The 24,406-nt window shown below is 41.8% G+C and overlaps 1 protein-coding gene across 4 annotated transcripts in view; it reads left to right on the forward strand.

Moving 5' to 3' along the window:
- Positions 1–24,406, forward strand: part of ankrd13b (ankyrin repeat domain 13B) — a 391,612-nt gene that overhangs the window by 339,058 nt on the left and 28,148 nt on the right. For all 4 annotated transcript variants that reach the window (XM_087977332.1, XM_087977333.1, XM_087977334.1 and 1 more), the window contains 2 exons: positions 12,044–12,201; positions 17,168–17,320. In XM_087977332.1, the coding sequence (XP_087833458.1) occupies positions 12,044–12,201; positions 17,168–17,320 (311 nt within the window). The remainder of the gene's footprint in view (positions 1–12,043; positions 12,202–17,167; positions 17,321–24,406) is intronic.

The raw sequence follows: 24,406 nt of genomic DNA on the forward strand, positions 1-24,406 counted from the left end.
AGTTAGATTGATCCCAAGGACGGGGAGATTTTCTTGTAAGGGCAGGTTGAGGATATTGGGTGTATATGCATTGAAGTTTAGAAGATTGATAGGTGACCTTATTAAAATACAGATGATTCTTACGGAACTTGACAGGATAGATGTCGAGAGGATGATGCCCCTCAGAGGTGAGCATAGGAGCGGGGACATTATTTCAGGATAAGGGGCCACTCTTATAAGGCATAGGAATTTCTTCTGTCTCAGGGTAATGAATCTGTGGAATTCTTTACCCCAGAGAACTTTCAAGGTTGGGTCAATAATTTGATCCAAGACTGAGTGACAGAGTTTTAATCAGTAAAGGAATCAAGGTGTCTGGGAAAATGCAGGAAAATGGAGTTGAGGATTATCAGAGCAGCCAAGATCTTATTGCATGGTGGAGCAAATTCAATGGGCGAATGGCCTAATTCTACTCCAACATCTTATGGTCTTAAACAATACCTGTTTGAAGTTGAGCACTTTAGTGAGATGAGGCCTTCGTCAATATTCCTCCTCTGTCCAGAAGGCATCAAACCCTTGGTGCTTGGTTGTCCTACCTCACTTAAACAAGTAATTACTAAACATGTTTGAACTTCAACAGGAAGTGAAACCTAGCTTAAGAGCAGAAGTAGACTAAAGACCTCTCAAGCCTACTCCAGCTGATTTTGTGCCTTATCTCTCCATATCCCTCAATGCCTCGAGAACTAAAACTCAATCTATCTCTGCCTTAAATATACTTAACCCTGGAGAATCCACAGGCTTCTGATTAAGAGAATTCCAAAGCTTGCCAACTCTCTGAATGGAAAAAAAATCCTTCTCAGTTGTAAATCGCCAGCTCTTTACCCTGAAACTCTGCCTAGTGTTTTTGACTCACTAGCCATTCAACATATTTTCTCATTGTCTGTTCTGTAAAGCCCCTTCAGAATATCTTATGTTTCAATGAAGTTACCTCATTGTTCTAAACTCCACAGATTGGAGAAAGAATTTTCCTGATCATAGGATAACCCATTTGGGAACCAGTCAAGTCAGAAAAGATTGACAAGCATGTTGCCAAGGTTGGAGGATTGGAGCTATAGGGAGAGGCTGAACAGGCTGGGGCTGTTTTCCCTGGAGTATTGGAGGCTGAGGGGTGACCTCATAGAGGTTTATAAAATCGTGAGGGGCATGGATAGTATAAATAGACAAGGTCTTTTCCCTGGAGTGGGGGGGAAATCCAGAACTAGAGCGCATAGGTTTAGGGTGAGAGGGGAAAGATATAAAAGAGACCTAAGCGGCAATGTTTTCACGAGAAGGTAGTGCGTGTGTGGAATGGGCTGCTAGAGGATGTGGTGGAGGCTAGTACAATTGCAACATTTAAAAGGCACCTGGATGGGTATATGAATAGGAAGGGTTTGGAGGGACATGGGTCGGGTGCTGGCAGGGGGGACCAGATTGTGTTGGGATATCTGGTCAGCATATCTGACTCTATGATATTTCACAGAGGTGTAATCTAAAAGGCAACGGATACTGATCCAATGAGGAGAAGATTAGATGAGGTGGCCAAAAGTTTGATCAAGGACGTCCATCCTAAAGGAATTGGAGAGGCAGAGAAATTTAATGAGAGCATTCCAGAACCCAAAACTGAGGAGACAGCCAGCAAAGGTGGGGGTGAAGGAGAATTTCTAAAGGCCATTTGGACGTATGGAGAATCTTAATGGGCAAATGTAATATTGGAGGATGTTAACAAAGTTAGGAAGAATGAGACCATGATTTTAAACATGCAGCTAAAAATCTCAAATGATGCTTTAAAGACACCAAGAACCAATGGGCCAGCACAGACAGAGCGAATGGTGAGTGGAACCTGGTGCACGGAAAGGCAGCAGCAGCAGAGTTTGGGATAAACTGAGCTTTGTGGCCACAACAGTAGGATAAAGGCTAGGAATTCTGTGGCGAGTAACTCACACCCCAAAGCCTGTCCACCATTTTCAAGGCACAAGTCAAGAATATGATGGAATATTCTCCACTTGCCTGAATGAGTGCAGCTCCAAGAACACTCAAGGAGCTTGGGACCATCGAGGACAAAGCATCTCTCTTGGCTGGCACACTATCCACCACCTACACTCCCTTGACCATTAACGTACAATGGCAGCAGGGTATACCATCTACAAGATGCACTGAAGGCTCCTCTGACAGCATCTATAACACCCACAAATTCTATTCCCTAGAATGACAAGAGGAACAGATGCATGAGAACACCACCAAGTTGCTGGGTCTAAATCTTAGCTTTCCTTTTCTAACAGTACTGTGGCTCTCCCTACAGCTCAAGGACTGTAGCAGCTCAAGAAGGTAGCTTCCCCTATCTTCAGAGCAATTCAGGATGGGCAATAAATTTCTGGCTTAGCCATCAATGTCCACATACTATGATAAAATAAAATATAACTAACGTTTATGGAGGGCTTCAGATTATGTGCCCAGCAAGGAGATATTTGGAATAAGTTAAAAATCACACAACACCAGGTTATAGTCCAACTGATCTGATTGGAAGTACTAGCTTTCAGAGCGCTGCTCCTTCATCAGGTAGTTGTGGAGCAGGATCATGAGACACAGAATTTATAGCAAAAGATTACAGTGTCATGCAACTGAAGTGATATATTGAACAAACCTAAATTGTTGTTAAGTCTTTCATCTTTTAGAAAGGGTTGTAGGTTTCAGTTCATTAATACATAAATCCCAGAACTTCCTTGTAGTAACATTCTCGAGATAACTTAAGGGTTTATAAAAAAAGATGACATCTCAGCTCAGACAATGCATGAAAGGTGTGAGGTTAGAGTCTGTCTGTTTCCCAATCTTGAGTCAGACTAGTTCTATTTCCAAAGTAGAAATTTATTAAATGTTATATGGATCGACTGCCTGCAGGATGCGTGCTTTATGAGCAACATAGAATGTATCTGCAAATACAATTCTGAAATGCAAATTCACCTCATAACTTATATGTGTGAGTGTGTGAATGAGAGAGAGAGTGTTATTTCGCGTGAGACAGTGTGTGTTTGCATTTGCGCATACTTGATAAGAGTTTGTGTGTGAGTGTGACTCTGTACCAGCTTGTGAGAGGGTGTGTGAAAGGTGTGAGTGTAGGGGGTGTATGTGTGTGTGTGTGTGTGTGTGTGTGTCTGAGAGAGGGTCTGCGAGAGTATGTGAGTATGAAAGTGTATGTACATGTGAGAGAGTGTGTATAGTGTAGTGGGGTCACCTGTAGTATGACATGAACCCAAGGTCCCAGTTGAGGCCATCCTCATGGGAACCGAACTTGGCTATTAGCCTCTGCTTGGCCACTCTGTGTTGTTGTGGATCCCACAGTCTGTCTTGGAGGATGGTCACCCGAAGATCCGAGGCCAAGTGTCCCTGACCGCTGAAGTGTTCCCCGACTGGGAGGAAACATCCCTGTTCTGGTGATTGTTGCGTGTCCATTCATCCATTGTTGAAGCATCTGCTTGGTCTCACCAATGTACTGTGCCTCGATGCATCCTTGCCTGCAGCGTATGAGATAGACACGTTGGCCGAGTCACATGAGTACCTGCCGTGTACACGGTGGGTGGTGTGCCCATGTGTAATGGTGATATCTGTGTCGAAACTCTGACATGTCTTGCAGTGGTTGCCATAACAATGCTGTGGTCGATGTTGTCCTGCATCAATACAGCAGCACATTATCAATGAGGATGAGCTCATTGCCAAGACCTTCCCTATGCCTCCACTTCTCGCCTTTAAACAACCACCAAACCTTAAACAGACAATTGTTCACAGCAAACTGCCCAGCCTCAGGCCAACATCGACCACAACACCGTACAACCCTGACAAGGCAACCACCACAAGACGTGTCAGCGTGGCAACATAGATACTACCATTATACGTGGGCGCACCACCCATGTACTCATGTGTCTCGGCCAACTTTGTCTATCTCATACACTGCAGGCAAGGACACCCTGAGGCATGGTACATTGGTGAGACTGAACAAAGGAAGTGAGGACTGCAGATGCTGGAGATCAGAGCTGAAAAATGTGTTGCTGGAAAAGCGCAGCAGGTCAGACAGCATCCAAGGAGCAGGAGAATCGATGTTTCGGGCATAAGCCCTTCTTCAGGAATGAGGAAGGTGTGCCAAGCAGGCTAAGATAAAAGGTAGGGAGGAGGGACTTGGGGGAGGGGCGTTGGGAATGCGATAGGTGGAAGGAGGTTAAGGTGAGGGTAATAGGCTGGAGAGGGGGTTGGGGCAGAGAGTTCGGGAAGAAGATTGTAGGTCAAGAAGGCAGTACTGAGTCTGAGGGTTGGGACTGAGATAAGGTGGGGGGAGGGGAATTGAGGAAGCTGGAGAAATCTGCATTCATGAATTTGTGATGGATATGGAAGGATCCCTTGGGGACTTGGAGGGAAGTGAGGGGGGAGGTGTGGGCGAAAGTATTGCATTTCTTGCAGTTGCAAGGGAAGGTGCTGGGAGTGGAGGTTGGGTTGGTGGGGGTGTGTGGATCTGACGAGGGAGTCGTGGAGGGAGTGGTCTTTCTGGAACACTGATCGGGGAGGGGAGGGAAATATATCCCTGGTGGTGGGGTCTGTCCCCCTTAGTCCAAGAACTCCCCACGTCTGTTCGGGACACCACCCACGCCCTCCACCTCCTCCATGATTTTCGCTTCCCTGGTCCCCCAACGCCTTATCTTCACCATGGACATCCAGTCCCTATACACCTCCATCCCCCATCACGAAGGCGTCAAAGTCCTTCGCTTCTTCCTTTCCCGCCGAACCAACCAGTACCCTTCCACTGACACCCTCCTTCAACTGACTGAACTGGTCCTCACTCTGAATAACTTCTCTTTCCAATCCTCTCACTTCCTCCAACCCAAAGGAGTAGCCATGGGCACCTGTATGGGCCCCAGCTATGCCTGCCTCTTCGTCGGATATGTGGAACAGTCCATCTTCTGTAGCTACACTGGCACCACCCCACTTTTTCCTCCGCTACATCGATGACTGTATCGGCGCTGCTTCGTGCTCCCATGAGGAGGTTGAACAGTTCATCCACTTTACGAACACCTTCCACCCCGACCTCATATTCACCTAGACCATCTCAGACCCCTCCCTCCCCATCCTAGACCTCTCCATTTCTATCTCAGGTGACCGACTCAACATGGACATTTACTATAAACCGACCGACTCCCACAGCTACCTAGATTACACCTCCTCCCACCCTACCCTCTGTAAAAACGCCATCCCATATTCCCAATTCCTTCGCCTCCGCTACATCTGCTCCCAGGAGGACCAATTCCAATACCGAACAACCCAGATGGTCTCCTTCTTCAAAGACCGCAATTTCCCCTCAGACGTAGTTGACGATGCTCTCCACCGCATCTCCTCCACTTCCCGCTCCTCTGCCCTTGAACCCCGCCCCTCCAATCGCCACCAGGACAGAACCCCACTGGTCCTCACCTACCACTCCACCAACCTCCAGATACATCGTATCATCCTTCGTCTTTTCTGCCACCTCCAAACAGACCCCAACACCAAGGATATATTTCCCTCCCCACCCCTATCAGCGTTCCAGAAAGACCACTCCCTCCGCGACTCCCTCGTCAGGTCCACACACCCCACCAACCCAACCTCCACTCCCGGCACCTTCCCCTGCAACCGCAAGAAGTACAAACTTGCGCCCACACCTCCCCCCTCACTTCCCTCCAAGGCCCCAAGGGATCCTTCCATATCCATCACAAATTCACCTGCACCTCCACACACATCATTTACTGCATCCACTGCACCCGATGTGGCCTCCTCTATATTGGGGAATCAGGCCGCCTACTTGCGGAACGTTTCAGAGAACACCTCTGGGACACCCGCACCAACCAACCCAACCGCCCTGTGGCTGAACACTTTAACTCCCCCTCCCACTCCGCCAAGGACATGCAGGTCCTTGGCCTCCTCCATCGCCAGACCATGGCAACACCATGCCTGGAGGAAGAGCGCCTCATCTTCTGCCTAGGAACCCTCCAACCACAAGGGATGAATGCAGATTTTTCCAGCTTCCTCATTTCCCCTGCCCCCACCTTTTCTCAGTCCCAACCCTCGGACTCAGCACCGCCTTCTTGACCTGCAATCTTCTTCCCGACCTCTCCGCCCCCACCCCCCTCTCCGGCCTATCACCCTCACCTTCCTCCTTCCATCTATCGCATTCCCAACGCCCCTCCCCCAAGTCCCTCCTCCCTACCTTTTATCTTAGCCTGCTTGGCACACCTTCCTCATTCCTGAAGAAGGGCTTATGCCCGAATCATCGATTCTCCTGCTCCTTGGATGCTGCCTGACCTTGAGACTGAGCAGACACAACAATAATGGATGAATGGATACCGCACAAAAATCACCAGGTAGGGGTGTTCCTTCCCAGTCAGGGACCACTTCAGCAATCAGGGACATTCGGCCTCGGATCTTCGGGTGACCATCCTCCAAGGCGGACTTCGGGATACGCAACAATGCAAAGTGACCGAGCAGAGGCTGACAGCCAAGTTCGGTACCCAGGAGGACTGCCTCAACCAGGACCTTGGATTCATGTTGCACTACAGGTGACTCCACAGCATTATACACTCTCATGCACACACTCTTATATACTCACACACTCACGCAGACCTTCTCTCATACACACACACATATACACCTCTCACACTTACACCCTCTCACAGGCTTATACTCAGTCACACTCATGCATACACTCTACCAAGCACATACAGATGCAAACACCCTCTCTCATCATACGCACACACAAAGTTTATAGGGTGAATTTGTATTTGCAGAATTATATTTGCAGGTATATTCTATTTTGCTCCAGAAGTGCTCAATCTGCAGGCAGTCAACCCATGTAACATTTTATAAAGGAGGAGAAAGTGAGGACTGCAGATGCTGGAGATCAGAGCTGAAAATGTGTTGCTGGAAAAGCACAGCAGGTCAGGCAGCAACCAAGGAGCAGGAGAATCGATGTTTCGGGCATGAGCCCTTCTTCAGGAATGAGGAAAGTGTGTCCAGCAGGCTAAGATAAAAGGTAGGGAGGAGGGACTTGGGAGAGGGGCGTTGGAAATGCGATAGGTGGAAGGAGGTCAAGGTGAGGGTGATAGGCCGGAGTGGGGGTGGGGGCGGAGAGGTCAGGAAGAAGATTGCAGGTTAGGAAGGCGGTGCTGAGTTCGAGGGATTTGACTGAGACAAGGTGGGGAGAGGGGAAATGAGGAAACTGGAGAAATCTGAGTTCATCCCTTGTGGTTGGAGGGTTCCTAGGCGGAGGATGAGGCGCTCTTCCTCCAACCGTCATTTCCGCCACCTCCAAACGGACCCCACCACCAGGGATATATTTCCCTCCCCTCCCCTATCAGTGTTCCGAAAAGACCACTCCCTCAGTGACTCCCTCGTCAGGTCCACACCCCCCACCAACCCAACCTCCACTCCCGGCACCTTCCCCTGCAACCACAAGAAATGCAAAACTTGCGCCCACACCTCCCCCCTTACTTCCCTCCAAGGCCCCAAGGGATCCTTCCATATCCACCACAAATTCAACTGCACCTCCACACACATCATTTATTGCATCCGCTGCACCCGATGTGGCCTCCTCTATATTGGGGAGACAGGCCGCCTATTGCGGAACGTTTCAGAGAACACCTCTGGGACACCCGGACCAACCAACCCAACCACCTCGTGGCTCAACACTTCAACTCCCCCTCCCATTCCACCAAGGACATGCAGGTCCTTGGACTCCTCCATCGCCAGACCATAGCAACACGACGGTTGGAGGAAGAGCGCCTCATCTTCCGCCTAGGAACCGTCCAACCACAAGGGATGAACTCAGATTTCTCCAGTTTCCTCATTTCCCCTCCCCCCACCTTGTCTCAGTCAAATCCCTCGAACTCAGCACCGCCTTCCTAACCTGCAATCTTCTTCCTGACCTCTCCGCCCACACCCCCACTCCGGCCTATCACCCTCACCTTGACCTCCTTCCACCTATCGCATTTCCAATGCCCCTCCCCCAAGTCCCTCCTCCCTACCTTTTATCTTAGCCTGCTGGACACACTTTCCTCATTCCTGAAGAAGGGCTCATGCCCGAAACATAGATTCTCCTGCTCCTTGATTGCTGCCTGACCTGCTGCGCTTTTCCAGCAACACATTTTCAGCTAACATTTTATAAATACCACTTTGGAAATAGAACCAGTCTGACTCAAGTTTGGGATACAGACAGACTTTAACCTCACACCTTTACTGCAATGTCTGAGCTGAGATGTCACTTTTTTTTGAATAAAACCTTAAGTTATCTTGAGAATGTGATTTAAAAGCGGTTTTGGGATTTACATATTAATGAACCAAATCCTACAACCCATTCTAAAAGATGAAAGACTTAATAGCATTCTGGGTTTGTTCAAAATATAATTTCAGTTGCATGACATTATGATCTTTTGCTATAAAATCTGTGTCTTATGATCCTACTCCACAGCTGCCTGATGAATGAGCAACGCTCCAAAAGCTAGTACTTCCAAATAAACCTGTTGGACTATAACCTAGCATTGTGAGATTTTTAACTTTGTCCACTCCAGACCAACATTGGCATCTCCACTTCCTTGGAATAGGCATTGAAAGGATTTTTAGCAGGTAGATGGAATTAAGGGCATTGGCATTGTTATGAAGGTAGGTATTCTTTCTGATAAAGAGCTTTTTGGCCCAGATTCTCAGCTTTGGGCTCAAACTGGACGTTGAGGAAACAGACAATCTGATTCAAATGGAGACAGTGATAGGAGAGGGAAATGACTATGGTGAGAACGGTAAGGATTTGGTGGAGTCAAAAAATAATGCCTTTAGTTTGTTCATTGTTAGTTGCAGGAAACTGTCTCTCATCCATAATCTGACAACTCGCAGGAACTTGGATTCGGACTTGAATTTGGTTTATATTTTCTGATCCAACAGGCTTCTGCTGTAATTTTTAAAACCACATACGAGAATGGCAGCCTTAATTATATGATTTATAGTCCAACGTGCTTTCCCAAATACAGTGGTGATGATTGATACCCATCCTGTGTTGTGGCCTTCCATCCTTTAAGATCTTTGAGACAGCCAGGGTCTGCTGACTTGAGTGACAGATTCAATTCAAAATACCCATTGAATGCCTTTCATGTAAAGATATTGAGTTTTGAGATCTCCGTGACAAAGGTGAAGGAGAAAAATGAATTGACTAACATGTGACAGACCTTTTCTCTTGATGGGTCATCCTCAGCAGAGAAACTTTTGAATTCATAAGCAGATTGTCCACGTTTTACTTCAGTATCTGGATGAGCTTTGAGTCTGTCTGAAGTTACGTGTGTTGTCTTAAAAATTGTTTTGTCCACTTTAAACATGTTTTAGCATCTTCATGCTTATGTTGGACATAACAAAATCAATTACCCACAAAAAGTTAATAGATGGCAAGGGGCTTGTTCTTATTTAAATAAACATGTATAGTGAAATGTAGAGGGGACAATGATTATTGGTCTGCTGGCAAAGTCCAAACTGGCAATGGTTGGTTGAGTAAGCAGGATGGGATAGAGATTAAAGGCATGAATAAAGATGTAGTGAACAGAATCTATATTTGCAGCCATTGAGATAAGCAAGTTTTTATAGTAGATTTTCCAAAAAAAGCACTTTCCAGTGTGACATCTAGCGCATTTAAGACTTGCTGGTTTCTTAATGGAGGTATATTGGTTCAGCTACAATGCAATTCACGGAATTTTGCAATGGTTTAACAACTGATCGGTTGACTTTAAGATTTTTAACTGCAGTCACTTCTCATTTACAATGAACTACTGTTATGCTGTGGGTTTACTATGAGCCATCAACATCTTTCAAGGTTTCTTTCAATATTTATGTATGAAACTGTCAGACTGCTGAAGGCAGATGGGACAAAATTGTTTTTGAATTTTATATACTCATAACTTATTTATTATTATGAAAATTGGCCAATTTTCCAAATGTAATGCATGCTGAGTAAATGCATAATTTGAAAGACTTCAAATATTTGCATGCATGCTGTGCTACACGAGAAACATCTCCTATTATTTCACATGCAATGACTTGGAAGGCCAGTGACTGTTGGTACATAGGCTAATCTAACAACCATTTTGTGCAGAGCAATATTGTCATAGTCCCACTGGAACCAAGAAATTCACAAACATAACAAGCAATACCAAGAATGGAATGAAATGGACAAGATTTTGAATTTTGTTATGACGTAGTGCCTTTGTTTGATTAAACTAGTTTCAGTTTCCCAGACAGCCTTCCTTTCCTAAAAATCTGAAGTTTCAGTTTCCACTTCAGTGAAGCCTGGTGAAAATCAAAAATCAAAACAAACATTGAAACTAGGACCAGGTCAACTGGTTGGAAAACAGCTCACCCATGCTTCCTCCCCTGGATTCCATCACAATATCCAAGATTATTACAGGAAAATGATCAATTCTAACTCTGGTGGAAAAGGTAGTAGGTTAAACCCCTCAAAGAGACTTGACTACATCACGAGGTTACTTATGCCATTTCAGAAAGAGCAGGAAATTCTAATAATGGCTCAGCAGATATTTCTTGTTGAATTATTCCACTTTTAAAAATTTAACTGGGCAGTTGTATTGTTGCTGTTATTGAACACAATTATTTCAGACATAGAGGCCATTTTTTCCCTTAACATGACTATTGAACAATGACCAGAGTCACTGAATCATACAGCAGCTGAGTAGTTTCAGTCAGTTCTGGTGAATGATTGATTGCTTCCTTAAACCATGCTTATTTCACTCAATTAATAGAGAATGTTTATCGCACAGCAGGTAGCAGAGAAAGCTTGTCTGTTTCCTGGCACCTGCATAAATAATCCACAAAGAACCAGAATCAGGTAAATTGACATTCAACTGGTAATGTCTACAACTATGAGTATATAACTATGAGTATGTCACAACTTTACAAGTTAGCACTACCCATGTCATAATCTTTGTAAAGTACATATTCATTAGTTCTTGAAGGCCTGATATAATTCCTAACAAAAAGCAGTTAAACTTAGCTGTTTGGAACGATGTTATTAAATGTTTCTTCATTTTCAACATCACAGAATCATACAACTTGCTTAAAAAAGGAAGGCCATTCAGCCATTACATTGATACTGGCACCACATGTTATGCCTACATAATAGTCACTGTGCACCAAGTAATTCATTATTGATGTATTGAAGAACATTTTTACTGACGGTGAATGAATAATCTTATCATTATACTCAACAGCACAGCCAGAACAGGACCTCCCTAACAGGAGAGTACATAGGCAGGAGAAACTATACTACCAAGGCTCCATATACCAAATAGAAGACATTCTTAGCTCAAGGGCAGGTGAGGCATTGGCATGGTGCTGAGGGGAAGTGAGTAAACTCTACCAATGGCAGAAATGACTAGCCTCTCTCATACAGGTTCAGGTATTCAACTTCAAGGGGTGTTGATACTTGTGGGAGCAGGACTGTCCTTTTAATCTGAGGGTGCTTGAAATGGACCAGAAGTTACTATTGGTGGGATGCTAATGAGAATTTTAAAGACCTTCCAAATTAGAAACAATAAAGTAACTAAACTATTAAAGTGTAGACATAATAATGTTAAATTTCACGACCATGCCAGTAGATGTCTGTACGATGGTAGAATATAATCAGAAATTTAAATCATTCAAATAAAACTAATATTATACAAATGTGGCTGCACAATCAAATACTTACTGTACCATTTCTATCTTAGGTGTAGCATTGCAATGGAATAACAGTCTTACGGCGTGTTCGTAACGTATACAGTACGACTCACTCAGTTCCAAATAATAAACACTTTACTAACACAATATGAATATTAACCATTCCAGGAATTGTTTATTAAGACTGGTTCAAAAGAAGCAACATTTCCCTTTTCACATGGTGTTTCTCATTAAGCTGTTTATATAGCACACATAAAAAGAAAAACAGTGTTCAAGCACTAATTTTGTCTCTCCTTATCTCTCTGTCAAGGTTCAAAGCAAAACTCTGGCTATGTGAGGATCACCCACTTTCCCTCTCTGAGCAGGTAGCTCCCATCATCGACCTTATGGCAATAAGCAATGCACTTTTTGCTAAACTTAGGGACTTTATCACTCTTCGGCTCCCCCCAGGATTTCCAGTCAAAATAGGTGAGCAACTGAATATAAATTCTGCATTTTCGTGCATTTCTCTTTCTGAATGTTACATCCAAAAATTAACCAAACTCATACATATCAAAGAGAATAATGAATTTTAAACTCTTAAGAGCTTATTATTGCCTTCCTGCAAATGAAACTTGCAGTTCCTGTGTTATTGCTGATAGTGGCTTGGGACCTGCAACACAGTTGCTAGGATGGAGCTGTGTTTAACATAGCCTGTTCCTTTAGAGCTGCTATTCAGGCATTTCATGTGGGAAATCATTCAAACCAGATATACCCTGAGCTCCTTTGGTGGTTATTTGCTTGGAAAGGTTTGGGAGATCAGCAGATGTTTTTAATATCCAATTTTTTTACCCTTAGGAAAGCTCAGAATTTCAAGGTCAGAAAACTTAGCAGAAAATGGTTGAATTCCATTCCTTGCTCTTTTTAAAAAAATCTCATTGACATCTGAAATGCAAAGTGTTGTACCCCTTCCCTCCCTGTCTTTCCTGGGCCATGGTGCAAATGCTATACAGGAGTTATCTGTAGTACTTTTCCCAGTGTTGATCCCACCACAGTTTGTACCAACAAAATCAAGTCACTGGCATTTTCTAATTTCTTCAGATTTCAAGCATTATAGAAACCTATAATACACAACCATGCAACTTCGTGACTGAATAATTCAGCCATCATTCTTGCTTCAGTTAAACAGTTTGCATCCTCTTCACTTCAGTGATTAACCTGCGCTAGTATTCATCTGCAGTACTGAAGGAATACTGTACAGTCAGACTTATTGACCCTTTTTGGACATATTAGTTGAAATTGTTTTTGACTGTTCAGGGAGATGATAAATTGCAAGGTCTGAGGCAGATCACAATAATTTGTATTCAGCTGCCCTCATTCTTTTATGCTCAGGAGTTTCCCTCCACTGCTGAATATCGAGTTAGCAATAGCATGACGCAAACATTTCGGAACAGAACCACCTCATAAATGAGAAAAATAATAAATCACACCACCTTATCTTGGGGCTTTCTAAATGGATCTGATATTGCTCAGATTGCATCAGACTGACACTTGACTTTGGGTCTGGTCTGTTATATTCTTAAAACAAACTGCTCTGGCCTTTCTCAGAAATAATTTGATAAGATGTGGCGAGTGGGAGGCAACATATGTGGGTTTTTTGTCCTGTGTCCAACAGGAAACTGAAGCCTTTACTCCTGATCCCTCCCTTCTCTCCCAGAATTACTCAGTAGCTACCACATCCTCTTCCTTTCAATCACTTTGCAAACACCAACAGTGTAAAATGTTTGCTGAGAATGCAGCAAAATATTTAATATTTTTGACAATTATTCTCTAACAAATGACAGTCCATCTGATGTATACCATGAACAACAGTTTCAATGGCTGCTCACTGACTCTCTCAAAAAAAGAGCTTATCAATATATTAATTTATCCTTTGACCATACTTCCAGTAAAAACATAAATCATATCATTGTCATACAGCTGTACAGCACAGAAACAGACCCTTTGGTCCGTCTCATCCATGCTGACCAGATACCCTAAATTAATCCAGTCCCATTTGCCAGCATTTGGCCCATATCCCTCTAAACTCTTCCAATTCATATACCCATCCAGATGCCTTTTAAATAGTCTAATTGTATCAGCCTCCATCACTTCCTTTTGCAGCTCATTCCATACATGCACCACCTTCTGCGTGAAAAAGTTGTCCCTTAGGTGTCTTTTAAATGTTTCCCCCTCACATTAAACCTATGCCCTTTAGTTTTGGACTCTGCTACCTTGGGAAAAAGACCTTAGATAGTCACTTGATCCATGCCCCTCATGACTTTATAAACTTCTTTAAGGTAACCCCTCAGTCTTCAACGCTCCAGTGAAAAAAGCCCCAGCCTATTCAGCCTCTCCCTATAGCTCAAACACTAAAAACCTGGCAACATCCTTTTAAATCTTTTCTAGACCCATTCAAGTTTCACAACCTCCTTCCTCTAACAGAAATGAACGCAATATTCGGATGCATGTTGTTGCTGTGTGATGGTGCAAAACTCCTAAAAAGAGATCCACACCATAAAAACGGAAAAGAAGGAAACTATCTTGGTTAAATCCCCCAACTCGCACTGGTTACCTGATTAACTTGGATTTTTTTGACTCTGATCATATTTCAATAAAAAATTAAAATTCTGAAGTGAGAACTTACAATCTGTGGTTAACTAAATAAGTAGTCTGTGGTTAACTAAATACTACACTTACAGTAGTATGAAGCTTAAAGAAAATCAATGAGGATTTGCTGTGGTTTGATAGTGGGATCTGTGGGATATAGCTCTACGAGTTAAGTGATACTAATTAATATGTTTACTGGTGGTAATATACATATTAAGTGGTGATGAATATATTAAATAGAAAATTACTATATTGTGATAAATGTGTTTGTACATAAAGCAGTAAATATGTACACATAATAGCAATAGCTTTATTAAACAGTAATCTACTTCAGAAATATTAGAAACATGTGCAAACTAATGAGTGTTGAAACTACTTTAGATGTGTTCAACAGCGAGTTTCACTGCCTCCTACCAATCAGGGACCCTGCTTTACGACAGTTGGTCTGGAGAATTTGGGGTTGGCACCATTTGCAATCTGGTCCAAGGTGAAGGCCCCTGAATAGGGCCACATCCCCAATATTAATGCTATTCTGAATCTAGGATTATATGTATTATCATCATTCTGTGGTACTTTCAATACTTTCCCAGAATTCCATTATGCTGAAACAGCATGTCCTGGTGGTCCCATTGATAAGTTCATACCTTTCAGTCAAAACAGACTGTTTTCACATTGGGCCTGTTTTCCTGTACTTTTCCACTTTGTTTCAATCACTCACTGTCATGTCCAGTTAACACTTAATGATTAACCCTTAATTATCTGGTTTGAAGACATCATTTTTTAAGTCTACCACTACAATATCGCATAGAATATTTCAAATGAAACCATGAAAAGATTAGCAAAGAGTGAACTATTAGAGTCTGAGAGAAAACTAGCAAGAAATATTTTAAAAAGATAGTAAGATTTCCTATAGATATTTAAAAAGAAGAGTTAACAAAGTCAATTTTGGTCAAATAGGAAGTGAGTCTGGGGAATTAATAATGAAAAATAAGGATATAATTGAATAGGTTTTTGTTTCAGTCTTCAATAAAGAGGATGCGAGTAACAATTCAGAAATAGCTGTAAACCAGGAAATGGAAGGGAGAGTTGAATGCAAGACAATTACAATCATCAGGGAAGTACTCCCAAGAAAATTGTTGGATCTGTGGGCTGGTTTCTAAAAAGAAGTAACTAGTCAGGTGGTTGATGGATTGGTTTTTATTTTCCAAAGTTTTCCAAGTTCAGGGAAGATTTCATAAGAATGGAGAATAGAGAATGTAACTCCTTTATTCAAAAGGGAGGGAGACAAAGAATAGGAATCTACAGGCCAGTTAACAACAACTGCCATAGGGAGGATCTTGGAAGCTATTATTCTTAGAGCAAAAAACTAAACAAATTGTAGGTAATCAGACAGAGTCAACATGGTTTTGTGAAAGGGAAATCATGTCAACCAATTTATTTGAATTCTTTGAGGAAGTAACATATTCCATACATAAAGGCTAACTAGTGGATGTACTGTCTTGGGATTTCTAGAAGACATTTGATTAGGTCAAAATTTATTTTAGAAAATAAAAGCCATAGTGTAGGCGTAACATGTTGTCATGTATAGTTGATTGGTTAGCTAACAGGAAACAGAGTGGTCATAATTGGGTAATTTTCTGTTTGGCGATGTAATGAATGGTGTGCCACAGGGATCAGTGCTGTGGTCTCAAGTTGTTACAATTTATATACATGACTTGGATAAAGGGACAAAAGATATGACAGTTAAACTTGCTGATGACACAAAATCAAATAGGCAAGGAAGTTGTGAAGAGGACTTAAGGAAGGTGCAAATAGGTTGACTGAGTGGACAAAGATCTAACAGTACAAGGTGGAAAAAAATGTTGAATTATCCATTTTGGCATGAAGATTAAAAAAAGGCACACATTATCGAAGTGGTGAGAGAATGCAGAGCTGTGAGATACTGAGGGATCTGGGTGTTCCAATACATGAATCACAACAGTCTAATATACAGGTACAGCAAACAAAAGTCAGAAAGTTATGCTTCAGTCTAACAGGTGATTGGTAAGCCCACACTTGGAGTACTGAATACAGTATTACTTTCCCTTCTTAAGGAATGATGTAAATGTATTGGAAACAGCTCAGAAAACTTTTACCAAACTCATACCTGGAATTGAGAGAGTTGTCTTGTGAGGAAGACAGATCAAGCTTGTATTGCTGGAGTTTAAAAGAATAGGAGGTGACTTAATTGAAACATAAAATGTCCTGAGGGATCTTGTCAGGGTGAATGTGGAAAGGATGTTTCCTCTTGTGGAAGAATCTAGATTTGGCAGTCACTGTTTAAAAAGATGGGGTCACACTTTTAAGTCAGAGATAAAGAGATTTTTTTTTACTCACAGAGGGAGGTGAGTCTTTGGAACATCCTTCCTCAAAAGGCAGTGGAAGAAGAGTCTTTGAACATTTAAGGGTGGGATAGATAGATTTTTGATAAGCAAGGAGTAGTGGGAGAGTAGGGCTGATTGCGGAGTAATTAGATCAGTATGATCTTATTGAATGGATGAGTCAGATTGAGCAGCCAAGTTGCTGCTTCTGCTCATAGTTTATATACTCATAATGCTTTCCCTATTCACAAGTTCAATAATAATTGCTGCTTTGAATCCCTTTGAGAGTATGACTGAGTTTTTTGTTAAATGCAAATATTTCTCTTTACTTCAGCCATTTTCTAACATACTCTAATGGGAGATGGGATCTTTTGAATTCCAATGATGATTTTGCAATGTTTTAGCTTTATACAGAGACTTCAACAATTTTTCAACCGTCTTTGCAGAAATTCCAATTTTTCACATTTTGAATGCTCGTATCACCTTCGGCAACCTGAATGGAAGCGATGAACCTGTGACCTCCATCAGGAACAGTCCTACCAGTGAGGCTCCGTCTCCCAGCAGTGACACGTCCAGTGTGAGCAGCTCCAGCTCCATGAGTATGTAGTTAAGAGTCCGAGTCTGTGATCAATTATTGATAATGTGTATGGTCAACTACAGATAAACACATAAGCACATCTTAACATTCCAGTGTTAAACTCTGACCAGTAACTCACATTGCACTCATTTCGATTCTGTGCACTAATATAAAATGGGCAATGTGAAACCATTTTACATGGTGGAGAAAGTGAGGACTGCAGATGCTGGAGATCAGAGCTGAAAATGTGTTGCTGGAAAAGCGCAGCAGGTCAGGCAGCATCCAAGGAACAGGAGAATCGACGTTTAGGGCATAAGCCCTTCTTCAGGAAGAAGGCTTATGCCCGAAACGTCGATTCTCCTGTTCCTTGGATGCTGCCTGACCTGCTGCGCTTTTCCAGCAACACGTTTTCAGCATTTTACATGGTGACCAATTTTCATTTCTTTCAAAGGATAGTCAAATAAAAGTCAGTAGGTGTGAAACAGCTAACCAATTTCCCTCTGCCCATTTTACATTATTGTGTAATGTCAAAGTTACGCTGTTGTGTCACAACATTAACATGTTTCCTATACAATATAGCATGAAAGCGAATAGTTAACCACATTCTTAATATGGTAAGTGTATGGAAACCCTGATCCAGGTTTTATGGTGTTTTTGCACTGTTAGTTTTCCATCTGTTCAAATTTACAGAATGATCTTTCTGTCAAATTTTCTGTAATTTCATTTTAGTTACCTCAAGTTGTAGTCAGTTCCCTATTACAAAGTGAAGACCCAGTTAATAAATAGGCTGTAAGGAGAGGGATAGTCTCCTCTTACCTGCATTACTGGTGGTGGATTTATGGACTTTATGTGAGAGTTTACAAGTTTGTGGGCTCCTGAGATATCAAACTTCTGATACTATCAGAGCCTGTGTCTCTCTTATTGGCTGCATTGCTATAATATGGAAACGTGAATGCATTCGTTGGCAGGTAAAGTGCAAAATAAATTTCAATGTGATATTTAAAGTTATAACTTCCCATGTTTATTAAGAGACTTCTATAGTGGCACATGACTAGCTCTGACATTACTCAGCTGGCTATAGGTGAAACAGAAGGATGCAGAATCAAGAGGAAAAATATTAGAAAGAGTTTGGCATGCAGGAAAGAAGAAGATCTGGGCTTCCCACAATCTGGATGTATTTAATTTAAGGAACTTTGGCAATTCTAACAAATTACACTATACTTGATGCAAGCCATTACCATTAAACCTGACTTTCTTAAGCAGCTACCTTCCCCATTCCAATCCAAATAAAGGCATTTTATGCTGGTTTGCCATATACCACAAACTTATCCCTTCCTGGCTGGCTCTCCTGCCAGATCATGTTGTTGTGGTGTCTCAGATGTTTGTTGCAATATTGACTGACAGGGAAGATGCATTTGTAATTATAATTTTCTCTCCCTTGCTTCACTATGCAGCGATGCAATGCACTGTTATTGCAGTGCTCTATCTAGCAGACAAACACAGCACGTTCTTCTGTGTAATATATGGATTACTTTTTATTTAGTTGATGTCAGTCGCTATTTGCTTCTGGCCAATATTTCAGCAAAAGGAAAGCCAACCAATTAAAAATAATAACTACCTTTAATGCTGTCCAATGCCCCACATCGACTTGAAAATTCTTATGTTCCACTGTACCGCTTTTTACAGAGATGTTGAATTTTTAATTCATTCACAATTGTGATTTCTCATCATATTTTATCTGATGTGTTGGCTTTGTTATGCAGGAGGCTCTCAGTGTCTGGTTGAGTTCACTTAATTAGTGTACTCAATTGGAAAATATAGCTGCAGAAAACTGTTCTTCAACTTCTGAAAGAAAATAATGTTATAAGCTAGCTTTTTGCTCAACACAACTGCACCTGCTGAAGACAGCTATTACACAGAAACCAATGAGACTGAACTAGTTGATGCAAGATTTTAAAAATCACTGTTACTGAATGTGTTGTGTAAATACATCTCTGTGGGCTATTGGTACCATTCTCCAGTTGGTTTCAACAATTTTAGGCTAAGGTAGAAAAAGAAGCCAAGACTCCTATTCTTAATTGTTACCATGTTTCAGTAAATGAGAACAGGATGGAACTATGCTGTTTCCCCAACATTGAGAAGGATGTGGCCACTCGTGTCCATGCTTCCAGTTAAAGTAATAAAACATGGCCATTTGTCTTTGGGCTAAATATGTTGGCAGTAGTAAAACCATACCCAATAGATGTCACCATAGAAGGATGTAGTAAAGCTTTTGTTTCAATATAAATTTATGCTATAAGTAAGAGTTTGTTCATTCATTCATGAAATAGGGGTATCAATGGCTAGGCCAGGGCTTATGAACCATCCTTAATTGCTATTAAGAAGATGGTGGTGAGCTGCCTGTTTGAACGCTGCAGTCCTTGGGATGTAGGTGCATGTCCCTTTCCATTAGGAAGGGAAATTCCTGGACTTTGACTGTGTGACAGTGAGGGAATGGCAATAAAGTTCCAGGTCAAGATGATATGTGGCTTGGAGGGGAACATGCAAATGGAAGTGTTTCTGTGCATCAGATGCCGAAATCCTTCAAGGTGCTAGATGTCGGGTTTGGAAGATGCTGTCAAAGCAGCATTGGTGTGTCCCTGCAGTGTGTATTGTAGATGGGAACTACCTTATTAGAGTAAGCTACAATGATTATTTTGGTGGATGAACTGCAACTGCAATTATGGCACGATAGTAGTTGATGTACAACAGAATTGTTTTGCTTATGTCTCTGACTTGCAGTTAATGCTGAAGGAAAGTTACATCCTTAAATGCTCAGAGCTCAGTAAAGATATGCCAGAGGCTGGAACTAAAGAGAAATATAAAGTAATTGGAAAGTTAATACCACTTCTTCCTGTGGATCCAGGCAAATAGTAACTAGCATTGTCAGTTAAAAATACAATGATTTATTAGTGGCCAAACTGGATTCATTCTTTCTGATTTTCAAATTTCTTGTAAATGATGAGAATTTTGCATCTAAAAGATTGATTGCAGACCATATTTTGGCATAAATGACATCTGTGATGTCTGGTACAGCAAATTTTGGGACACTGCTAGGATTTTGATAACTTGCCTATCATTGCCCCTCACTGCCCCTCAACACGAGCAATGATGCATTGAGCAATTCAAAACATAAAAAGTTATTAGAGAGAGTGAAGAGAAAAATCAATCATCAAATGAAGGTTGTCAAAGTTGATTTCAAGAACCATGATAACTTTGTTACCAAAAGACATGCTGGATTATAAAATCAGCATAACCACAAGTAACTTATTATAGCTGAGATTCTTAAGGAAGCAAAATGCCATTTGTTTCAATACACCTTATTTTAGTGATGTGTATCATGTCAATACTCATGAATTAATCTTCGTCATTAAAATCTTTACTGGATTGTTGGAGATGGGTATTTATTATTAGTTTTTGTAGTTTATAATCTAATAGAAACATATTGAATTAGTTGATCATTTTGCCCTTTTTCCATTGAGTAGATTAATGTTTTTTAGTATTAGCATGGTGAAGTTCATTTACAAAATTATTGCCATTGAAGCTTATTCAGAAATGGAAGTCTGAATTAATAGAACGACGAAAATGCTGGCAGATGGTCAGAAACAGAAGCTGAGGTTAGGATCCTCCTGTTTTTGGATTAAAGCTGAAAGCAGGAAAGTTTCCAGCAGGAAAACTCACAGCCTACTAAAGTGAGAAACCACAATGGAAATTCTGACTCTATATACTCTGGGGGCGGCATGGTCACTCAGTGGTTGTCACTGCTGCCTCACACCACCAGGGTCCCAGGTTCAATTCCAACCTCAGGCGACTGTCTGTGTGGAGTTCGCACATTCTCCCAGTGTCTGCGTGGATTTCCTCCGGGTGTTCCGGTTTCTTCCCACAGTCCAAAGATGTGCAGGTCAGGTGAATTGGCCATACTAAATTGCCCATAGTGCTAGGTGCATTTGTCAGAAGGAGATGGAGCTGGCTGGGTTACTCTTCGGAGGGTCGGTGTGGACTGGTTGGGCCAAAGGGCCTGTTTCCACACTGTAAGGAATATAATATACTGAATGTACACAATGTTGCAACTCTTCCTGTCAGTAATTTGCTTTTGGTTTGCAATTTGCATATATAAAAACCAATTGATTGGTGAAATGTCTGCATCATAAATTAAAATGTGTTTGAAGTAAACTATCCCATGGAGTTAATCAATCCCTGAGGAACAATTGATTATTAGTTCATTATCATTAAAATGACATGGTGAATAACAGTGGAAGACATCATACTAATCAGGCACATTAGGCTTCAGCATCCCACAAGCAAATTTGTCTACAATTGAACGTTGATAGTCTAAATCACGCAAGAGACAATAATCAGTGTCTTTCTTCAGTACTGGGTTGGAGACCGTTGAAGACACAGCTTGTTGGGAATTCCGATTGAGAAACTATTTTAACTTACTTGAGAGGGGAAAATGATCAGCTGTTGACAGATCAATAGCAAGCAAAGGAAGGTCAAAGACATATTATCCCTCTGTGCCTCAGGGCAAACAACCCTCCAAAAATCTTGACGTAACTTATTCTTAGCAAAAAGATTCAGTCCAAAGTATTGTTTTTCAGAGAAAATCCACAGTGAGTACATTCATATTCAACTACAAGTTCCCTTTAACAGGAAGCAAGCAAGTAGCTTTCATATTATTCCATGGCCTCCTGCTCCCCAAGTTTTGCACTGCCAGTGGCAGCACCAAATAGCTGGCAGCTCAGAATCACATGCATCTAAAGAATCTCTGAACTACAGCAGTCAAATAAGTGGTGATGATTTATCAGTACATGTTAAACCCAAACAAAACCTAAAGCTAATGTTGGTAATCTCTAACTTTTTATTATCCTGAATGGACTCCATTGTCTCACTGAGACATGAGAATTTAATCAGCAGAAGTGTATGAATTGAGGTCAAAGTTTATATTTTATTCTCCAATATAAGATGCTGCACAGGAGGCTACTGAGTAAGATAAGGGCCCATGGTGTTAGAGGTGTCATTGTTAGATAACACATTGGATAGAAGCTTAGCTGTCTGGCAGAAAGAAGAGACTGGGGATAAAAGGGTTCTTCTCAGGATGACACAAGTGGTGTTCCACAAGGCTCAGTGTTGGGACCATAACTTTGCACTTTATACATTAACGATCTAGATGAAGGAATTGAGAGCATTCTGGCTACGTTTGCAGACAATACAAAGATAGGTAGAGGGACAGTTAGCATTGAGGAGGCAGGGAGGCTGCAGAAGCATTTGGACAGGTTAGGAGAGTGGATAAAGATGTGGACGATGGAGTCCAACGTGGGAAAGTATGAGGTCATGCACTTTGGTAAGAAGAATAGAGGTATGGACTATTTTCTAAATGGGGAGAAAATTCTGAAGTCTGAAATGCAAAGATACTCGGAATTCTAGTCCAGGATTCTCTCAAGGTAAACATGCAGGTTGAGTCAGTAGTTAGGACGGCAAATGCAATGATGGCATTTATTTTGAGAGGACTTGAATATAAAATCAGGGATGTACTTCTGAGGCTCTATAAGGCTCTGGTCAGATCAATTTGGAGTATTGTGTGGGCAGTTCTGGGCCCCCTTATCGCAGGAAAGATGTACTGGCCCTGGAGTGTGTTCAGAGGAGGTTCATGAGAATGGTCCCAGGAATGAAAAGCTTAACATGTGAGGAACATTTGAGGACTCTGGGTCTATCATGATCTAGTTGAAACATACAGAATACTGAATGGCTTGGACAGAGTAGATGTTGGGAAGATTCTTCCATTGGTAGGAGTGACTAGGACTTGAGGGCACAGCCTTAGAGTAAAGGGAAGATGTTTTAAAATGGAGATAAGGAGAAACTTCTTCAGCCAGAGAGTGGTGAATCTATGGAATTCTTTGCCACAGGAGGCTGTGGAGGCCAGGTCATTGAGTATATTTAAGACTGAGATAGATAGGTTCTTGAGTATCAAGGGGATCAAGGGTTATGGGGAGAAAGCGGGAGAATGGGGTTGAGAAACTTATCAGCCATGAGTGAATGGCAGAGCAGACTCAATGGGCTGAATGGCTTAATTTCTGCTCCTATGTCTTATGGTCTTAATATGTAACTTTTGTTAATTAAAGGTGATTCATGAAGGACAATAAGAATTTGTATTGATCCAAAGGATTGTAAAGGCAATGAAGTATTTTTGAAGTTGTCATCACTGTTGTAATGTTAGAAACACAGCAGCCAATATGCACACAGTCAGCTCCCACAAATTACAATGTGATGATGATCAGATAATCTGGCTTGATGATGCAGATTGACAGATAGTAGATTTGTCAGGACACCAGGTTAACTCTCCTGCTGTTCACTTGAAATAAGTACACAAGGATCTGGGGGAGGGCAGACAGGGCCTCGGGATTCAGGCCTTATCTGAAGAGTGTACCACTGACAGAAAATCACTCACTCAGCAATGCACTGGAGTGTCAGCCAACATTTCAACCTTTAAATCTGGAGTGAGACTTAAACCCAGGTAGTGGCAGTGCTGTTGGAATCACTGTTGAATTTTGTTAAAACTAATTATGTACCTTTATGTGAAGTCATCGGTTTACAAATTTTCAAAAGTCTTTTTCATTTTAGTAACCATATTAGTAACCATAAATCCAATAACAGTAAAATTATACTGGCTTCAGAATGTAATGATACATAGTGGCTGATCTTATATTGTTCTGGTGCAGCAGGCTTCCAGTGAGTCTCCTGCTAGATCTGAACAGAAGGGTTTTACCCAGTTAGTGGTGACAGACTGGCTGGGTTCTTTGAGGCTGGCAGTGGGAGGAACCCTTTTATTTAATTAACTGAACCTTTCTGACCATTAACCATCACAAATCTGGCCACTTTGCTCTCACATTTCCATCAGCTAAGCTAAATTGACGTTATCAAGAGCCAGCAGCGTTAACACAATGCTAAAGCAAAATAAAAGCATCAAATTAGATGGGTCTTGTTAATGGAAAAAATCACTTAAAGGAAATACATGCCTCTCCGTTAAGTAAACACTGTAGGATTTATAAATGCAATGAAGTAGTACTCATGG

Source organism: Chiloscyllium plagiosum, unplaced genomic scaffold, assembly GCF_037043375.1.
Source record: "Chiloscyllium plagiosum isolate Xiang-an unplaced genomic scaffold, Cpla_swu_hap1 HiC_scaffold_31, whole genome shotgun sequence".
Classification (NCBI taxonomy): Eukaryota; Metazoa; Chordata; class Chondrichthyes; order Orectolobiformes; family Hemiscylliidae; genus Chiloscyllium; species Chiloscyllium plagiosum.